Here is a 20,927-nt window from a genome sequence, read left to right as displayed (position 1 = left end):
ATATTCATTCATCTACTTATTTGAATAGTGCTTAGTGAATGCCCGTGATGTGCCAAGAACTGTTCTTGGGGTCAATTAAAACACATATAGTATTTTACAGTCAAAACCTTTTCACATGCGTTATCTCAAATACTGTTTTCTACTAATCAGTTTCATGTGTCCGTTAGAATACATAACTGTAAGTGGAAGTATTTGTATGGGTGAAAGGTACATTTCCTCTTATAAATGTGGACAAATTGAAGCACGCCTATGTGAGGCATCTATCTTTCAAGAGCTGAGAGTAAAACAGAATATATTCTGCTTGCAAATGAGTCATCTTCTCTATCTCTCTTCACCAGACCATATGGCCTTCATTGTTTTATTTGTTCATTAAGTCTCAGAACACCTGTTAACATAGTTAATAACATTTTGGCATTTTGTTAATTTTATTTCTTGGAGAATGAATGTTCAGCCCATTCAGGAAAATTCATAAACCAAAAACTCAATACCTAATGAAAAAGCAGATTGGGTTGAACAAAATTTCTTTCTTGGAAACTCCCTAAATTATTTTTATTTCTTGCAGGTAATGAAAACTGTATAGAAGTACTTTTGGAGCAAAAATGTTTTCGTAAATTTATCGGTAATCCCTTTACTCCACTGCACTGTGCAATGTAAGTAGAAAAGATGAGAGTTAATGGTGTAGCTTTAATTATTTTAACTCCACATAGAAAAGTTGCTTTGAAGGGAAAAAAAAGCTTTTAGATTACAGATAAGACTGAAATATTCCATTTTTGCTGCTAAAGACGAGTAGATCTGATAGCAAAATATTAAGGATTTTCCCGGAGCTTTTTATAGAGTGCCACAGTTCCAAAGTGGCACAGATGCCACCCTCGGGAAGTCTCGTGAAGGGGTAAAGTGAGAGGTGCGTTAACCATGTGAAGAACTCTTCAGGTATAACTCACATTTGTCTGCCAAATTCTAAAAATAAGTCAGCATTGACAATAGTATGCCTACAGATGGTTAGAAAGACATTTCACACTAGGACAAATTTTCATATATTGAAATTCTTTATCTTTCATATATTGTAAGCTCTTTTCTGATAAATTTAATTTTTGCTCCAGTCTCAATAGTGAGCCATTGTTTAGAGGATCCAGTGACTTTAAGTCAGACTTCCATAGTCAGCCTGGGAGTCTGTGTTCAACTGGGCTTCCACGGTTAGCCCGCGGGCCCAAGACCTGAGGACGCTTTGTCTTTACATTGTCTCTGGCCTTTATATGAAACTGAGTCATTTAATTGGAAAGATATTGGAGGCATAAAGTAGATCAATAAAGAAAGTATAAGTTAAAAAGAGTCAGAAAGATTTTATTTTGTTTATTGCTTTTTGTTTTTTGAGACGGAGTCTTGCTCTGTCGCCTAGGCTGGAGAGCAGTGGCATAATCTCGGCCCACTGCAACCTCCGCCTCCCGGATTCAAGCAATTCTCCTGCCTCAGCCTCCCGAGCAGCTGGGACTACAGGTGCGCGCCACCACACCTGGCTAATTTTTGTGGTTTTAGTAGGGACTGGGTTTCACCATATTGGCCAGGCTGGTTTCGAACTCCTGACCTCATGATCTGTCCGCCTCAGCCTCCCAAAGGTCAGAAAGATTTTAAATCTGAAGGAAGCATGTCTATTCCACTTTGATATCTCCAAAACGCCTAACGTGGTGTCTTGTATAAGTGCAATAAACTTCTACCTGGATATAGAGGTTCTGAAGTAATGCTAGGGGTTACAAAGTGTATGCCAATGAAACATATACCACAAATATTTACGTTCGATTTTTTAAAAATGCTTCGGATTGTCAAATATACAGTACATAGGAAGATGGGTTAGGAGGTGATATAATTTAAAAGAGTGAGATTGTTACATTAAAACCCATTTTCATTTTAGAATCAATGATCATGGGAATTGTGCATCATTGCTGCTTGGGGCCATAGATTCCAGTATCGTCAGTTGTAGAGATGACAAAGGCAGGTAAGTAATCTAAAACGGCATACCTTTTATCTTGATGAATCTTAGCCTCTGCTTTGCAGTTGCAGAGTAGCCAAACATACATGTTTTTAATTGAAAGAATAATGGGTAAGCATGGTTTTTAATATTACAGAGGGTGTATAATTAAAAGAAATTTCCCTCTAAGCCTGGAATCCCTAGCTTCTTCCACAGAGAAAGCTACTATACACTGTTATTTACAAATTTTATGTTCTCCTAAATATTTTTTATGCATATCTACAAACATATATACATATGTATGTATATATCCATGTATTCTTTTTGTACATGGTAGCATTCTGTAACAATGCTCTACTTTTAGTATATCTTGGAGATCCTTCCATACCATGTTCTTTTTAAAGCTGCATATTATTTCATTGAATGGCTATGCTATAATTTGCTCATCCTGCCCTCCATTGAAGAATATTTAGGTCGTTTCCAATATTTTACTGTTTCAAAGTGTGATGTGGTGAACATTCTCATATATGTATCTGGGCCAGGCACCGTGGCTCATCCTGTCATCCCAGCACTTTGGGAGGTCGAAGTGGGTGGATCACAAGGTCAGGAGATAGAGACCATCTTGGTTAACATGGTGAAACCCCGTCTCTACTAAAAATACAAAAAATCAGCCAGGCATGGTGGCACATGCCTGTAGTCCCAGCTACTCAGGAGGCTGAGGCAGGAGAATCACTTGAACCCGGGAGGCAGAGGTTGCAGTGAGCTGAGATTGTGCCACTGCACTCCAGCCTGGGCGACAGAGTGAGACTCTGTCTCAAAAATAAATAAATAAATAAATAAAACATGTGTCTGTACACATAACCAAGTGTATCTGAGAGATAAAAACCTAGAATTGGATTTATTGGTTAAAGGGTTGATATTTTTTAATTTTCATAAATAATGCCAAATTATCCTTTAAAAGAAATTAAGCAACCACAATAGATGATGTGATGGACTTTTACAATTTTTATTTAATCTGCCAATTACCTACAGACTTAAGCATTAATTTTGAAAGTATCTATCTCAAAGATAAAAGTAGACTCACTGGAACTTAAGATTAAAGAGTCAGTAAAGACGCTAATTTCATTATCAGGGCCAACACACACCCCACTCCCACATCTAGGAGTTTCCAGTCGCGTACGTGATACTTCAGTGTCTACCCTGGATGACCTTTAGAGGGAGGGGGCCTGATCACTATGTCTATAAACTGAGAAGTTTTAAATCCTTAAGACAACACCATGTACATGTTTCTTGGGCAGTAACTAATGAGAATGAAGTTTAAAGGAAACTCAAGTGATACTTGTTTTAAATCTTTAGGACACCCCTTCATGCGGCAGCGTTTGCTGATCATGTGGAGTGCTTGCAGCTTCTTCTGAGTCACAGTGCTCCAGTGAACGCAGTAGACAATTCAGGGAAAACAGCACTGATGATGGCTGCTGAGAACGGGCAGGCAGGCGCCGTGGGTATGTGCTTGTTGTATGGACTTTGCCCTTATGCCCGTCCAAAAACCAAAATAATATCAAATCAAGAAATCAGTTGTTCTCATAGTATATACATATGGAAAAAGGCCATTAGCAGTTTTACTTAGGTCACCTGATTCTACCTGCTCAAGCGTCTTCAGTTTCTTGTTTTTGATTCTTGGTGGACCTTGTCAAAGAGCCAGCCCTTCTGCAATGAAATTCTCAACATTTAGAAACCAAGTATGACAACATAATCATTTTAACTGGAAATAATGAACTGTAAAAGCAGTTAAAATTAGTGCCTATTAACCTTGGATAGCACAAATATGAAAATAAATTACCCCCTTTTTTCTTTAAAAACATTAAGTATGATTACGTGAACTGTACTAATTTAAATATGTTACTGTGTTTGTAGTGACTTCTTCAAAATGCATGTGATCAGCATCTCATCTAAGTAACCCTCTTTTGGGCTTTTTCTACAGATATTTTGGTGAACAGTGCCCAGGCTGATCTGACTGTAAAGGATAAGGACTTGAATACACCCTTACATTTGGCTTGTAGTAAAGTATGTAATTGAATTTAAAATATTATTACTTCATGTTGTAATAATAACAGTAATAACACCACTGAAATTCTACTGCAGAACTGTGTAGCATGGCTCTTAATTAAGAATGTACATCTTCCCAGGGTCTTGTCAACTGAAAGTGGAATTGAAGGATGAGAAGGAAAGGACAGACCCAATAACCCATTCGTGTTGATGAAGAAGCATATCTTCATCAATACAAATGATGAGAACATGCTTTTCATGGCATCTGCCACTTGCATTCTTGCTGTAGTCTGTCTGTCTTGATGCTGCCATTGTATCTGTCTCTCTGGTTGTTGTACCACATTTTGGTACCTACATAAAAGTTAGGACCTTAGTTAGGTGGCTTGCAAAGTATAAGCAGTTTTACTTGTTTTCATTTTGTTCCATTTGAAGACATTGTAGTAACACAGCCAAAAAATACACTAATGTGAAGCAAATAAACAGATCTATGTGTATTTCTACCCTCTCCTCTTTTTTCTGATATATAGTTCAATGCAGAAAAATGTTTTTTTGTTTTTTGTTTTCAAATAGTGGTGTGTTCACATGTTGCTCAAGATTCCTTCTTCCATAAAAGATAAATTTTAGGCCGGGCACAGTGACTTATGCTTGTAATCCCAACACTTTGGGAGGCCGAGGCAGGTGGATCACCTGAGGTTGGGAGTTCGAGACCAGCCTGACCATAATGGAGAACCCCTGTCTCTACCAAAAATACAAAATTAGCCGGGTGTGGTGGTGCATGCCTGTAATCCCAGCTACTCAGGAGGCTGAGCCAGGAGAATCGTTTGAACCCGGGAGGCAGAGGTTGTGGTGAGCCAAGATCGCGCCATTGCACTCCAGACTGGGCAACAAGAGTGAAACTCCATCTCAAAAAAAAAGAAAAGATAAATTATGTAAAATTACATATATATATAATTTATCTTTTATGTCATACATATGATTTTATAAAATTTGGTTTTATTGCTGAATCGTATAATATTAATATCTTTTAAACATCATGTTTTATGGTATTTTAGATTTGTAGTATTTCAGCTTAGGAATGGGCCATCTTTTATTCAACCCATTTCCTATTATTAGACAAATAGCTTGTTTTCAATTATATGCTAGTACAAGTTCAGTATTTTTTACCTGAAATGGCTGGGACTAGAAGTGTTTCAGATTTAGGAATTTTTTGGATTTTGGAATATTTGTATTATACCTGTCGATTATCCCAAATCCAGAAATCTTAGTGTTATGTCAATATTCAAAAAGTTTTGGATTTTGTAGCATTTTTTGTTTCAGATTTTCGAATTTGGTATGTTCAACCTATATAAATAATGCTTATTGCAGAGGAATCTTTTATAAACAACCTTACTCATTACTTTAAGATAAATTCCTAAGTGTGGAATTATTGAGTCTAATGATATACTTTTTTTTTTTTTTTTTTTTGAGACAGAGTCTTACTCTGTTGCCCAGGCTGGAATGCAGTGGTGCCATCTTGGCCCACTGCAACCTCCGCCTCCCAAGTTCAAGCGATTCTCCTGCCTCAGCAGCCCGAGTAGCTGGGACTACAGGCATGCGCCACCATGCCCGGCTAATTTTTATATTTTTTGTGAGAGACGGAGTTTCACCATGCTGGCCAGGCTGGTCTCGAACTCCTGACCTCATGATCTGCCCGCCTTGGCACCCCAAAGTGCTAGGATTACAAGCGTGAGCCACCGCACCCTGCCAGATATAAATATTTTTAGACCAACTTGCCCTCTTATGAGGTCACAACAGTTTACCCTCCAACAGCAGTGCATCAGAATGAAACCTACATGGACATTTCTAAAATTGTATTTAACGGTCTCCCATATAAGGCATAGTATGACACCAGTTAGCACCCATGGCGGTGATTTATTTCAGTGTAGTTAAAATATTATCAGTGTTACCTATATGGTACCAGAAGTCTCAGACATTCCTTTCATTGCTTGCATTTTCTCACTTCATGCTCTGGGAAGCCCATGGGAACCACAAAAAGTGCTCAGCTTTATGAAGTTTATTTCAAGGTATAGTATTTTGGTGAATATAAGTGCAATGCTTTTCAAACTTTATCATGCAAATGAATCACCTAGGAGATCTGTGAAAAAACAGATTCTGATTTATTAGGTCTGGGGCAGAGCTTGAGATTCAGCAGTTCTAATTCCCAGTAATACTAATATGACTGCTCTGCAGGCCACATGTTTGTCAGCAAGGGCTTAGGAAGCCATGACCCCTTAAAAGGGTACCAGGCCTGAAATTGTGAAAGGGTCTCTGACTCATCAGTTGATTTTCAAAGATTATTAACCATCTATTTTCATAAGGTACAGAGAGAGATCTTCCACTGGTCGAGGAAGAAAAGAATGAGTTTTCCTGAAATAGGGTTTCTTCACAGTATAAGGCAATTAATGATGATGAATGATATGGATAATAGATGTAATGGGAATTCCAAGGATAAATGGATAATTGAAGTAGTAACTGATGTCTTGAAATAGGAGGTGAGACTTTTGATGTATGTTAAATGTTGTAGGATTCAGACAATATTCCGAATTCTATTCCCTACTTACCAGCTGGCCTAGCTAAACTAGCATCTGCTTTACCTCTCTGGGGATTAATTTTAAAATTTATCTTAGCAGCATTAATATTTTAGATCAGGCTTATGTTAACCAAGTTCTAATAGACCCTGTTAGGACTCTTAGAGTGTCTGGAGCCCATTCGCTATTGAGAAGAAAAAAAAATTACTCAGAAAATAGCTCTATAGAATGTTGTTAGGCAGAGGAAATTCATTTTCAATTTAAATCATAATGAAGAAATTTCACAGTAACTTTTCTGTGTCTCTGTCCTGTATTTCTTATCATTCTTTTTCTTTATTAGGGTCATGAAAAATGTGCCTTGTTAATACTTGACAAGATACAAGACGAGAGCCTTATTAATGCAAAAAATAATGCACTGCAGACGTAAGTGTAACCACTAAAGTTGGACTTGAACCCAGGGTCATAGTCATTTATTCAATAAATATTAAGAGCCTGCTGTGTGCCAGACTAGCTCTGGGGGGCACAGTGGTGAAAGATGCAGACCTGGCTTCCCCTGCATGAAGGTGACAGTCATATACCTACAAGTGCTGACCAAGCTAGGCAGTTTTAGTTAGAATCCTTTTGATATGTCTTCATAGAATTTTGTGAAGTCTGTGTTTTTCTTTGCTGATATTTCTGGGGTAATATTATAAATTTAGTGGGCTGTTAGAAAAATCTTATGGACTGACATATTTGGGGAAGCTATTTGTATTATGTATTAGCATTATGTATTCTGACTGGAAAATGACAGTTTTACAAATCAGGTTCCCAGAATACATTTGAAGAGTTTCTAAGCTATTTGTCTTGATTATATTTTAATATAATTCAGTGTAACCCTTGGTGTGAAAGATCTAAAAACTGTTTCATTTTCTGCTTTAGGAAATAATTTATGCATTTGTTTTAAAGGCAAAGGAATTTTTTTCATTTAAGATTCTTAAGCAGGGCGTGGTGGCTCATGCCTGTAATCCCAACACTTTGGGAGGCCGAGGCAGGTGGATTACTTGAGGCCAGGAGTTCATGACCAGCCTGGCCAACATGGTGAAACCCCATCTCTACTAAAAAATACACCACCACCAAAAAAATTAGCTGGGCGTAATGGTGGGTGCCTGTAATCTCAGCTACTTGGGAGGCTGAGGCCGGAGAATCACTTGAGCCTGGGAGGCAGAGGTTGCACTGAGCTGAGACCGCGCCACTGTACTCCAGCCTGGGCAACAAGATCAAGACTCTGTCTCCAAACAAACAAACAAACAAAAAATTGGGTGTGGTGGCTCATGCCCGTAATCCTGGCACTTTGGGAGGCTCAGACAGGCAGATCACTTGGGCCCAGCAGTTTGAGACCAGCCTGGCCAACATGATAAAACCCCTTCTCTACAAAAAATAAAAAAATTAGCCAGCCACGGTGGTTTGCACCTGTAGTCCCAGCTACTCAGGAGACTGAGGCAGGAGAATCACTTGAGCCCAGCAGAAGGTCAAGGCTGCAGTGAGCTGTGATCATGCCACTGCACTCCAGCCTGGGTGACAGAGTGAGACCCTGTCTCAAAAAAAAAAAAAAAGATTCTTAAGCAGTATATAAGCACAATATACTGAGTTTGACATAATTCTTTAAGGTATTATAAATTCAGTAAAACATTTGTGTGCATTTCGTAGTTACAAGGAGGGTTGAAATTATACATATATATGGGTGGCATTAATGCCAGTCATATTATTGAACTGTGTGAAACAGTGATTCAAATGCTGTGTTAGAAATCCAGCAGTAAAGGGCCTTCTGCAAAATACAGCAAAGCTTGAGTTCTTCCTCTGTCTTCCTGTTTACTGTCATTGAGATTGTTTGAGATGCAGAATATTTGTAATATCTGCAGCAAGATCTGGGCCAAACATACAACAACAGTTGGACCATTAGCACCTGGAAAAGATCTGGGCAGCAATTTTTTTTTTTTTCTTAAGTAAAAACATCCATGTACTATTTGCAGAGTCTAAGTACTTCCTTTTAGCGACATGGGCTAACCAGAATTCCACATTCTCACCCAAGTATGTATCACAACTGATGCTCGGTCTTGTGTTTTTTAGACCCCTCCACGTTGCTGCACGCAATGGCTTGAAGGTGGTAGTTGAGGAGTTGCTGGCCAAAGGGGCCTGTGTACTTGCTGTAGATGAAAATGGTAAGTGGAAAAAGTGAACAGTGACTGCAGGTACTTTCCATAAGCTAGTCGAAGCCAGAGGAAAATGAGAAAGATAGGTGCTAGTTTAAAAAGCAGTTAAGAATTCTGTCCCCCTTGGAAGTCCTGTGTGTGAGAAATCAAGCAAGGATAACTGGTCCTGTCTGTCTTTTTGTAAATCACATAGTCTACCTGTAGCCCACCCAGTGCTGTCCATTTTGCATGCAATGCCAGCAGCTGGTCTCTAACTCCTCAGCACAGTGGTTAAAATATTTTAGACACACTAAAAGAGTTTCAGGTTGACACTCAAAATTTTAACTGCAGATGCTGAAGAGTTAGGGATTACACATGTCATTAGTGCATGCTCAAGGGCTCAAATGAAAACCTAGATTTTTGATTGTATTTAAGTTCATTCTGAGATCAAACTTTTTTTTTTCTTTAAGTACAGATCAGAACTCATATTCCAAGTATGGAAATTTGAGGAACAAGAGTAAAATTTCTTAATCAGTGTCTAGGCTTGAAGCTTCCCCTGATCTGCATAATGTTCCTTTCCTAATGAACTAATTCTTAACAGAAGCTTTCTACTCTGCTTCCTAAGACGTTTTGAAAAGAATGGCTACTAGAATTGCACTAAGCTGCCATTTTAAGCACAACGCCTATTAACCTTGGGGAGCAAAAAAGGAACTTCTGGATATTTATGAATTCTGTAATTTTTAAAATGTGGCATTTAATTAAAGTATTATAATGTATTAATGTAACTCAATCAACTGCTTGTTACAGGTGTTGGGATTAGCAGCTCATGCCTGTTTCTCAGAAGTAAGCAGCCATACTGGCATCAGTAGCTAACTCTTATTAGTTTTGATTTTCCAGCCCCATTTATCCTAGCATGTACCCTGCTCTGTCCCCCACCTGACTCATCTAGGAAGTGCAGAAAGTTCCCTATTACTCCATCTCCTTGGTTTTCCTGCCTCACCTTCCCACACCCTCTTAACGCCACTGTAGACTTAGGGTCGGCCTGCAGAGGCCCACAGTTTTTCTCCAAAATGGTCAAAGAGAATAGAATAAATTAGTTTTGCTTTTCCTGGTGTAAATCTGCTGCACTGAAGGTTTGTTCAGCTGATAGTGACCTTAGGAACAAGAGCCCTGCGTTGGTGCATACCTGCATCCCAAAGGCCTGGGAACGTTTGGGGCAATTTTATACAGCAGTACAACCACGATTCCTTTACTCATCACTGACTTTTGTGGAATGAAATGTTAAACTACCTGTTCATTCTTATTTGTGTTCATACCAGAAAAATGAATGATGTACTAAAGAGCAGGGTGGGGAGAGCAGGTCGAGTGATGATAAACAAAACAACAAACGTGAAGTTTTAGTGAGCTATTCCTCTGAATTACTGAGCAAGTGCCCTACTCACTGTGTAGTGGAAACTTTGACCAGCCGAGAAGGCAGCTAACCCTTTTCAGGCCAGTAGAATAAAGGTTGGATAAGGGAAATAATCAAGTCAAAGACTTAATCTACTTCCCCAAAGAACCTGTATTATGAGTTAAGACAGTTTTCTTATCTGGGCTGGACCCATTGAGTCTAAATGAGAATAACATGGTTCTAATTATGACAAGCATAGTAATTTTCTCACATCCATTACATTTTAGATTTGGGACTTTGGTTGGTGAGTGGCCATTTTTAAGTACTCTATTAGGCCAGGTGTGATGGCTCATGCCTATAATCCCAGGACTTTGGGAAGCCAAAGTGGGAGGATCGCTTGACCCCAGGAGTTTGAGAACAGCCTGGGAAACATAGCAAGACCTCGACTCAAATAAAAAATATTAAAAAAAAAAAATCAGCTGGGAGTAGTGGCACACACCTACAGTCCCAGCTATTCGGGAGGCTGAGGTGGGAGGATTGCTTGAGTCCGAAAGACAAGACTGTAGTGAGATCAAGGCCCATGCCACTACAATCCAGCCTGGGCAACAGAGTGAAACCCTATCAAAAAAAATGTTTTTGTTAAATTTCTCCTAAATGATTGTAAATTTTTAATCACAAACAACCAGCGCTTTCCTGTGTCTGATCTACTGAAATGATGCCATTTTTCTAAAACCAGTTATTGGTGTCTACTTTCTATGAAACATATATAAAGTGACAAAACTTCGTTACTCACTTTTGCAGTCATCTAATTTTCAATATCTTTTCTAATTGGACACACAGTTACCTAACAATAGAAAGTCATTGTTCTCAGAATGAGAGTCCTTCTCAGGCCCAGGCCTGAGGCTCATGGTGTGTGTGTGCTGTCAGGCGGAAGCATCTTCCTGATTGTCCTGTTGCTGTTTATTGTGAAATTGTGTCCCACACCCACCCCCTCATGTTTGTGTTCACTAAATGAAGGCTGGAATCCTGCCTAACATTGGATAATATCGTGCTTGTCGTAGTCATATGAGCTGAAAACAAAAATAAAAAGCCCTCCATAAAATGTCTCCCCTCCCTCCCCGTCTAGCCTCACCCCTGGCATGACTTGTGAGAAGTAACTCCTCCTTTTACCTGGCATGATTTCTAACTCAACATACATCTCCGCCTGTGAGGTCATCTGAGATGTACTGTGGAATGCTCGTGCCTCCTCTAGACTCCCCAGAACTAACCACTGCCTTGTCTGCATTTACGCCCAGGTCATACCCCGGCCCTGGCTTGCGCTCCTAACAAAGACGTGGCTGACTGCCTGGCCCTCATTTTGGCTACCATGATGCCTTTTTCTCCTTCCAGTACAATGACGGCTGTCAACTTCGTTTGTTTAAAAAAAGACAATTTGAGCAGGACGACCCTCTCCAATCTGGGTAGCATGGTTAGCCTGTGCAGTAACAACGTAGGCTCGGAGGATGGGTACAATGAAAATGATTCTGATTCGGAAACGTTTTGACTTTGGATTGTAGAAGCTTTCCTTTGATCACCTGTGTTGGAGGAAAGGAAAGAAGCTTGAATTCCAGGTTTATGTGTGTTCAAGTACTATTTGGGGCCTGGGCTTCCAGAAGCTAGTACAGAAGGAATTAATCGAGGGCGGGCAGTGAGGCTGTTGGGTGGAACACTCACACAGATGGCCCCAGTTTTGTTTTGTTTCACATCTTCTTTAAGATACTTCTATGGAAGTCTACCTCTCATTTTAAGTAAAGAATAAAAGATGTATTTAATTCCTGTTCTTTGGGGATAATGCAACAGAGAGGCAGCTGTTCGCTATGAATAATTTTTCTTTTCATGTATTTAGCAGTGAATTCTCAGAAGTATATCAGTGTGACATTCATGTCCCCTGGGAGGGAAGGGAAGAGGCAGATAGGAAATGCCTCAAACCTCTTCTCACTTTGATGTTTACCTCCTCACTAGAAGCCAAAGGTAAAGGTGTTCATCTTTAGAAATAATGCCTGTAATAATCTTTTTAGAGAGTCCAACTATTTATATCCTCTCTATAGTAAGCATTTAAATATCCAGAACTTCTTTCTGAGGATCTCTGTTAAAGTTGCCAGATGAATTGAAAAATTGAACTTGCGTTTTTTGTTTAACACAGTGTTCTCTATAACAAGCCTATGACTAATTTTCACTTAAGTGATTGAACCCAAATTTATCTAATAATATTTCAGGTGAAATTTACATTGCACCAAAACTTTGACACAATATGCAAAATTAATATGAAACTACCCTTTGTTAATTTACTCTTAAATCAAAATACTAACTTTTAAAAACCATGAGAATCATCAGCATTGTTCATCAGTAGTAAAATGAACTTCCAAGTCAAGGCCATGCCAAGTGAGTGAAAAGTGTGACTGCAAAAAGGAACAAAAAAAGTGAAAGCAGAAAGTAGAAGTGGGTGATTTAGCAAGTAAAGCCGATTGCCAGTTGCTTGATGATGAAATCAACATAGTGAATACTGTGTCTGCTCCCTCTGCCAAAGCTTCTAGGTCAAACGGACCCCGTTCCACACCTGGAACCGCTGTACAAAAAGAAGAATGAGACTCTTTAAAAATTATGCACATACACACGCACACATATATGTGTGCGTGTGTATATATGTGTGTGTGTGTGTAGTTCATCAGCCAGCTACACATGAGGACCAAAATGCTTCAGTCTAAAATGGAAGATATACATTTTTTTCCTTCAAAATGCAAGTGAGAACTGAAGTAGCTTTTTTATGGAGTTAAAATGTAATCTTTTTGTGTACCAGTCTTTGTTGTATTTTATATTTCTTATGACACAGATTTCTAGTTGACCACTTAACATTTGTAGCTGATGATGTGTTGACCATGTTTTTTTTTTTTTTTGCCAAACTAGAGAAAATGTCCATATACTTTTGATGTAAATGTGTTTATATTTATTTGAAATGAAGCAATTAGTGAGGAACCATCCATTATTTGTTCTCTATTTTAATTGCTATGTATCTTATTTAGAATAACAAAAACAGTGAAAAAACACACTTGACCCTGGGCTAGCCAAAAGCCCAAGGGCCACACCCAGCATTTCCACTGCTAGGGTTTCCAGCTGACCCTCAGGTTCTTCCGCGCTGGTTAGAGAGGGCTACGCATCTTCTATTGCTCAGCCACAGTCCGTAAAGCTTAGAGCTTAGAAGACATTGCAGTCTGGATGCTCTTCTGCGAGATGAAAACTCAAATGTGTAGTGGATCATATACACAAAGGCAGCCCAAAGAAATATCTAGAAATTACCCTAAGTACACTGAAAAGCTCACATAGTCTCAGTAACCTGATGGGAAATGATGGCAGTATGTGGGCACATGTGCTAAAAGGAGAAATAAAAATCACCAGCTCAAGTGCTATTTTCTACTTGAGGACGAGACAGAAAAGAAATGTGTCGAATTGGAGAAGTACTCTCTGACATTTTATAATGAGTTCCATTTCCACCCTGGAAATTGTATTTTATAGTGTATGTGAGATATTTTTAAAATAATGTTCTATCATATCTGGATCAAAGACAGATAACTGTATTATATTTTTCATCTAACTGTAAAACTTTAATCTTATTCTTCATATCCTGGATTTGATTAAAACTCCTGTTGGGTTCTTCACAAATGAGAGCTTGCTCAGAGGACTGATTGAACTGGTATTAATTTCCCTGAAAATTTCCCACACCACCACCACTGTTTTTTGAATTCTTGGCGTTGTGCTTCCCACCTTCTGTCCTTTTCGTTTGTTTAGAGAAGATGAATTTTTAAAAAGCAGATAAATTGCTAATGAGCAATAATGACCTTCTCTTTACCAAAACACTGAAAATTAAGAGAGATTCAATGTTGAAGAAGCACAATATACTGCGGTGTCTTTTTCTAGAAGTGAATGGAAATCTTGCTCAGTTGGCATTTCAAGCAGGAAATGAAATGCTTGCTTTAATGGCAAAGCAGCGTTAACATTTTTCCTGTTGTGTAGCCGAGAGTACAAGAATCATTTCAGCAAAGCAGTGACTCACCATGAGACGTTATCTCCATGGAGCTGCGTTTTGACTTTTCCCCACTCTCTTACTCATAGAAGGAGGACAAAGGAACGAAATGAAATCATGCTCACAATGAACTGTTCATTACATCAACTGATATCTCTCTCTCTCTCCCCCTCTTTCTCCCATACCCCAAGACTAAATTTTTTTTAAAGAAATGACTTTAAAAACTATCATTTCTGTATTTTAATTACATCCCTTAGAAATAAAATTATGTTTGCACCGTAGCTTTCTAAGGGAAAAAAAAAAATGTGTTTTTAACTGAGTCTTAGTTGCTTAGTGCTTTTACTGAAGTGTGTTATTTTTAGACTGTATTTTAACCACAGCCACAAGGATCATGTTTCATTGCACTTACTTATTTGCCAGTGTCTGCCTGTCTTTGGTAAATGCATTACTATCTCCAAATTGCCTAAAATCTGCTATGATTCTACAGTAAATAGCTCAGGGTATTTCTATTTATCACTACTAAAAGGGCACCATAGTATGTTTTGGTACTTTAGGCAGTAAACACTGCTTGGTTTATCATTTTGTTATTACATTACAACAAGAACATCAAATGGATTTGCTGCACTAGTTATTCTTTGTACTGTTGAGCAACTTGGTGTGCTTATATGTTGTGTTGGTTGAAAAACTCATCCCTTTTTTTGTCTTGTAATATGAAGTTAGAGTGCCTTTTTATATTTGTATATTCTGGAAATGTTCCGTGGAATGTTTTGTATTTTTTCATTTGAGTGTTATCAGAGCAATATGATACCAGTGAGTTTTCATTTCAACCTTTCTTTGAATGTATAAAGTGTCTTTTTTCCTATTTCCCCTTGTACTTGCATTGAAATGAATATGAAAATGCTAAAGTTTTCTATAGGAATTGTTTGATTTTGCAGTGCTAAAATGCTTTCTTCTTACAAAACTGTAAACCATAGGTCAGTATTATAGGAGAAAAGCATTTTAAGATAGTGACAATCTGAGTGTTTGTATAAAATGTAATTCTATGCGTTTCTTATGTGATCTAAAAATTCAATGCAAATATCTTTTATTTGGTAGTTTTGTCTACATATTTTATGCTCTAGCATGTGCAATATATCTTTGTAAAGCACGATGATACAAATCTGGTGCCAGTGTTATATTTTGCATAACATATTTGTAACAGCATAAAATATTGTTTGATGATTTCAGTGGGATTTTGTCTATAATGTTTTCTTATGTAAATTGGAGTTGAATGACTGGTAAATGTCATGACTGTAAAAATGGGGAAAATGACTTTTAGTTCAGTGAATGACTTTGAACCAATCTGAATCTTCTCAAGCACAGTTTAATACTTTTGCAACTACTGAATGCTCTAATAACATAACGAAGTACTTAACTGTAATATACTATGGAAATGCATTCAGATGGTTATTTTTACAAATAAAAACGGTACACATATTGTTGCGATTTGTATTTTAATTTTTCCAATTTATGCTTTTTCTAAATTATGCTAATTTAAATCTTTGCACTCCCCCAAGCCAAACTAACTTTAAATTTGGGAACTACTCAAGATAAAAGTGTATCTCCAGATTCACAATTTATGTTTGTATTATCACAATTAGAGAAAAAATTCAAACATACATGCTTGTGTTTATTATATGCATTTATGCTTCCAACTTTTTTCCATAAAGGATTTTGTTTTGTTTTGTTTTGTTTTGTTTCTGCTTTGTTGTCCAGGCTGATGGGCAGTGGTGAGATCTCAGCTCACTGCAGCCTCGACCTTCTGGGCTGAAGTAATCCTCCTACCTCAGCCTCCCAAGTAGCTGGGACGACAGGTGTGCACCACCATGCCTAGCTAATTTTGTTTTTTTATAGAGATGGGGTCTCACTATGTTGCCCAGGATGGTCCATAAAGGATTTGAGCTGGGTTATGACAAAAGATGTGGTAAACTACAAATAGAAAAATGAGAACAGAGAAAAAGAATACAAACCGATACAGGAACCATAAAATTTAAAACAGTATCTATGACTGAACTTGAGTTTGCTCTTAGCTTCCTTGCAGCCAAGGTAAGAGGAGAAACGTGATCAGTTATATAGTTCACATATATCAAAAAGGAAGTTTATTAGGTCCTCAAAATTGTGAAATCAACCATGCCTATCTTTGGTATTGTCACCATTACCCTTCAGGGACTTCCGAGCAACACAAGAACCTCCATCTCTGCACTATCCTTAAAGATATCCATAGAATTTCTTTCTCGATCTATCTCACCATCCAAAATTTTTCATCTTGAGTAGTAACTTCAGGGACAGTCCCTGGAATCACTAAGGAACAAATTCCTAATGATGGAGTTTCCAGTTATTGACAAAGACATTTGGGGGTGGTGCCTGCCTGAGTTCCTCAAATCAAGTGTTATAGAATGTTAGCAGTTATTACAGTCCAGCCCAGTCACATCACCAGCTCTTTCAGGAAGAAACTGAATCCTAGAGAAGTTATACAACTTGAATTTTTGAAGATAGTGACCTGATGATACAACATCTGCCTCTAGATGTTCTCTCTTCCATGCCATCTTGCCATATAATGTTTTGTTTTTTTTGCCAGAAATGTTAAGGGAGGTTTTGTACTCAGCCCTGCCTCCCTCTCTATTCAGATACACAAATCTGGGTACTTTTCAGTCTTAAAGGCTGTAAAGCAGGAGTCACACCACAAGTGAGTGCTTCCTGTTGTTTAGAGCAGACTGGGTATATTAGTTATCTATTGCTGTGTAACAAATTACCCCAAAACTGAGTGGCTTAAAACAACAAATGTTTCCTAACTCACAGTTTCTATGAGTCAGCTCCAGTTTAGCTGGGTCTTCTGTTCCAGGGTCTCTCACAGCCTGTAATCACGGTGTTAGCCTGGGAACGATTCATCTCATATGGTTGTTGGCAGGATTCTTCTCGTGGGTTGTTACACTGAGGGCCTCAGTTCCTTGATGGTCGTTGGCTGCCCTCCGCTCCTTGCCAGATGGGCCTTCCCGTAGGGAAGCTCACAACATGGCAGCATGCCTGGTGGGCTAGCATGCTGACAAAAGCCAGGAAGACAAAGAGCAAGACAGAGTCATAGATTTTTGCAACTGCATTTCAGAAGTGATATTTCATCATTTTTCTCATATTCTATTCATGAGAAGCAAATTACTAAATCCAATCTATACTCAAGGGCAAGGGATCCCCCAAGGGTGTGAGCAGCAGGAACAGCAATCGCTAGGAGCCATTTTTGGAAGCTACTCGCCATCCTGGTCTATCACAGTGTCCTTTGAGGCTGTAACATCTTACTAATACACCTTCTTCCCAGTCATTGCTAAGGAAATTGCTTGCTTGACTGCCTGAACTCACCCTTTCAAGGAAAATGTAGAGGTCCCTAATTTTAATTGTGTTCTCATAAGCAGAGAAAGGTGATAATGGCCTCCACTGCGATAATTATATTTTTGAACATTGATGTGGCACTTTATCTTCAAACTGCTTGTCAAAGATTCCTTCTCACTAATTCCATTTGGTAGGTTTAGATCCCTGTATATCTATCCCTCACTTAACACACTTAATGTGTTTCAGAATTAGTTTGCAAAGCACAAAAGCATTAAGCTAAAAGGCTATTAACATAAAAACATTGTGGGTAAAAGTACTATATGAATTGTCTCTTTAGCAAATTTCATCCTGAAGGTACATTTGCTGTAAAATATAAAGCACCAAGATAATGGGTGTGCCATTCATTAATTCTCAGGCACTCTAGGGAGTGATTGGAAATGTGTGGGCATTTGTGGTTGGCACAATGGCTGGGGGGTGAGCAGGGCTGCTACTAGAGCATTTATGGTTCCAAGGGCCAGGGAGACCAAATGTGCCACTCAACCCATGGAATAACTGTGCCACTTACAATGTCAATGCTCCTCTACACCACTGCTCGCCTATTTGCCTTCCTCTTGTTTCTGAATCATTTCTTCATCAATGTATTGCTTGTGACGCCAGCCATATTGCCTCATCTATTTTCACAAGGGATTGCATAAACATACTTTATATGCTCTGAGAACGAGAACTTATAAGATTGAGAAGAAGAACTTTGGAAGGCAATGCTGAGCACATGTGCCCTCGATATGTCTTTTTCTGGGGGAGAAGATTTGCACAGATCAAGACATCTTTAATTCGTTATCAAACCACAAATGTCATACACACATATATTTCTTGTCTTAAGCAAGAGGTGATTGTATCTACTTTCCCGGTGGGGAGAACTCCTGCTCACAAAGATGGGACACTTGGCCCACCGTCTCATGGCAAGCTCTGGCAACACAGTACTTCAGCCTCACAGGGTTCTCTAGGCACTGGTGGACACAATTTCTAGGATACTATTTTCTACTTTTAAATGTCAATTTAATGAAGTACTGTGTATTTACATTCTGGAAGAATTTTATAATTTTCAAAAGTAGAAATACTGAAGCAGTACTTTTAGAGCACAAAAAGCTTACCTGTGTTTACATTGAGTTGAAAATACCCAGCAAATTCATGAACTTTATTTATATTTTTTATAGTTGGGGTTCCTAAGAATTACTAACATTTAAGCTCAGATCCTAACCACAAGAAATGACCAGCTATGCAAAGATCAGAGGAGAGAACATTCTAGGGAGAGGGAATGGCTAGTGCCAATACCCAAAGGCAGGAATGAGTTTGTTATGTTCGGGAACAGAAATGGGGCCAGTGTGACTGGAGAGTCAAGGGAAAGGGAGGGTGGCAGAAGATTAACAGCGATCTTCTGATTAAGAGCCCAGATATAAAATTTTGTGAGCTGGGAGGAGTTTCTATATTTTTCTGAATCTGACAAAAGCCACTGGAGAAATGTAAGCAGAAAAATGGCTGTGGTCTGATTTTTTTTTTTCTGTCACCTTTTTAAAATTTTTATTTTACTTTAAGTTCTGGGATACATGTGCAGAACATACAGGTTTGTTACATAGGTATACATGTGCCATGGTGGTCTGCTGTACCTATCAACCCGTCATCTAGGTTTTAAGCCCCGCATGCATTAGGTATTTGTCCTAATGCTCTCCCTCCCCTTGCCCCAACCCACCGACAGGCCCTGGTGTGTGATAGTCCCCTCCGTGTGTCCATGTATTCCCATTGTTCAACTCCCACTTCTGAGAGATAACATGTGGAGTTTGGTTTTCTGTTCCTGTGTTAGTTTGCTGAGAATGATGGCTTCCAGCTTCATCCATGTCACTGTAAAGGACATGAACTCATTCTTTTTTATGGCTGCATAGTATTCCATGGTGTATATGTGCCACATTTTCTTTATCCAGTGATTTTATTTTTAAAAGATCATTCTGGCTGCTGTTGAGAGAGAAACCCTAGTGACCAGTTAAGTGGCCACTGCAGTAGCCTAGACAAGTAAACATAGTGGCTTGGATTGTCCGGCAACAAGGGAAATGAAGAGAATGTGACATGTTTTGGATATGTCTTGAAGGCAGAGTTGACTGAATTTGCTGATGGCTCGAGTCAAGTAAACAGTAGAGTTTGGGGAAGAAGCCAGGGCTGGGATCATATGAAATTGTAGATATGTGAAAGTTGATTTGGAGTCATTCCTGTCCTACCCAATGAAAATGGAGTCAAGGAGCCATTGTTGGGAAAAAGCACTCTGGTCACAAACGTCTTCCAAAAACTGTTTTGCAAGTTTACTCCAAGGAAACAGCCTGCTAAGACTTCAAGACAAACTTTACCTAGCAGTTGCTGCCACCTGCCAATCAGAGCTTACCAGCTCCCACTCTGCTATCGCCAATTAACTTTCTTTCAAAACAACTTACATCATCTTTCTCCTTTCCCAATAAAACTCCAGCCCTTTCCTTTGTTCTTTGGACACACTGGAAACTACCCTGGTCTCGTTGTGCATGTCCCTATTGCAAGCCTACTTTCTGTATATTACTCTCAAATAAAATCCTCTTGCTTAGAGATTTGTCTTTGCATACATATATATATGTATATATATATATGTGTGTGTGTATATATATATATATATATTTAGTATTGACAAATGAGAGGAGATTCCCTCAGGAATAAATGATAGAAGAGCCCCGAAATGTGGACACTCCAACATTTAGAGGTTAGGAAGGGGAGGAGGAAGATCTAGCAGAGAAGACAAGACATAATGGTCAGAGGTGGGAGGAAAACCAAGAGACCAAGATGTCCCTGAAACCTGGGAAATAAAGGGTCATAGAAGAAGGAGTGTCAATTATTTCTATTGTCTCAATTGCTTCTGGGAAGTCAAATGCAGAGAAGCTGACCAATGGATTTGGCAAGATAGAATTCATTTATTTATTTATTTTATTATTATTATTTTGAGATGGAATTTCACTCTTGTTGCCCAGGCTGGAGTGCAATGGAGTGATCTCGGCTCACTGCAACCTCTACCTCCAGGATCAAGCGATTCTCCTGCCTCAGCCTCCTGAGTAGCTGGGACTGCAGGTGCACACCACCACACTTGGCTGATTTTTTTTTTTTTTTTAAATTTTTAGTAGAGACAGGATTTTGCCATGTTAGCCACACTGGTCTCGAACTCCCGACCTCAGGTGATCCACCTGCCTCGGCCTCCCACACTGCTGGGATTATAGGCGTAAGCCACCACACCCAACCTGGAGAGAATGTTTTAGAGTAGCAGAAGAGGGTTACTGAGTAGGATTTAGTACACTTGAGTTTTGTGATCATA

The 20,927-nt window shown here is 38.9% G+C and overlaps 1 protein-coding gene across 2 annotated transcripts in view; it reads left to right on the top strand.

The window, feature by feature from the left end:
- The window catches only part of ANKRD44 (ankyrin repeat domain 44), a 204,563-nt gene extending 188,890 nt beyond the window's left edge, over positions 1 to 15,673 (top strand). For both annotated transcript variants that reach the window (XM_011997192.1, XM_011997191.1), the window contains exons 21-27: positions 563 to 650; positions 1,907 to 1,990; positions 3,320 to 3,465; positions 3,945 to 4,027; positions 6,917 to 6,999; positions 8,683 to 8,774; positions 12,701 to 15,673. In XM_011997192.1, the coding sequence (XP_011852582.1) occupies positions 563 to 650; positions 1,907 to 1,990; positions 3,320 to 3,465; positions 3,945 to 4,027; positions 6,917 to 6,999; positions 8,683 to 8,774; positions 12,701 to 12,759 (635 nt within the window). In that variant the 3' untranslated portion in view covers positions 12,760 to 15,673. The remainder of the gene's footprint in view (positions 1 to 562; positions 651 to 1,906; positions 1,991 to 3,319; positions 3,466 to 3,944; positions 4,028 to 6,916; positions 7,000 to 8,682; positions 8,775 to 12,700) is intronic.
- The last annotated feature ends 5,254 nt before the right edge of the window (positions 15,674 to 20,927 follow it).

This window comes from Mandrillus leucophaeus, unplaced genomic scaffold (assembly GCF_000951045.1).
Source record: "Mandrillus leucophaeus isolate KB7577 unplaced genomic scaffold, Mleu.le_1.0 Scaffold532, whole genome shotgun sequence".
Lineage (NCBI taxonomy): Eukaryota > Metazoa > Chordata > Mammalia > Primates > Cercopithecidae > Mandrillus > Mandrillus leucophaeus.
This window is presented reverse-complemented; position numbering and strand designations above follow the sequence as displayed.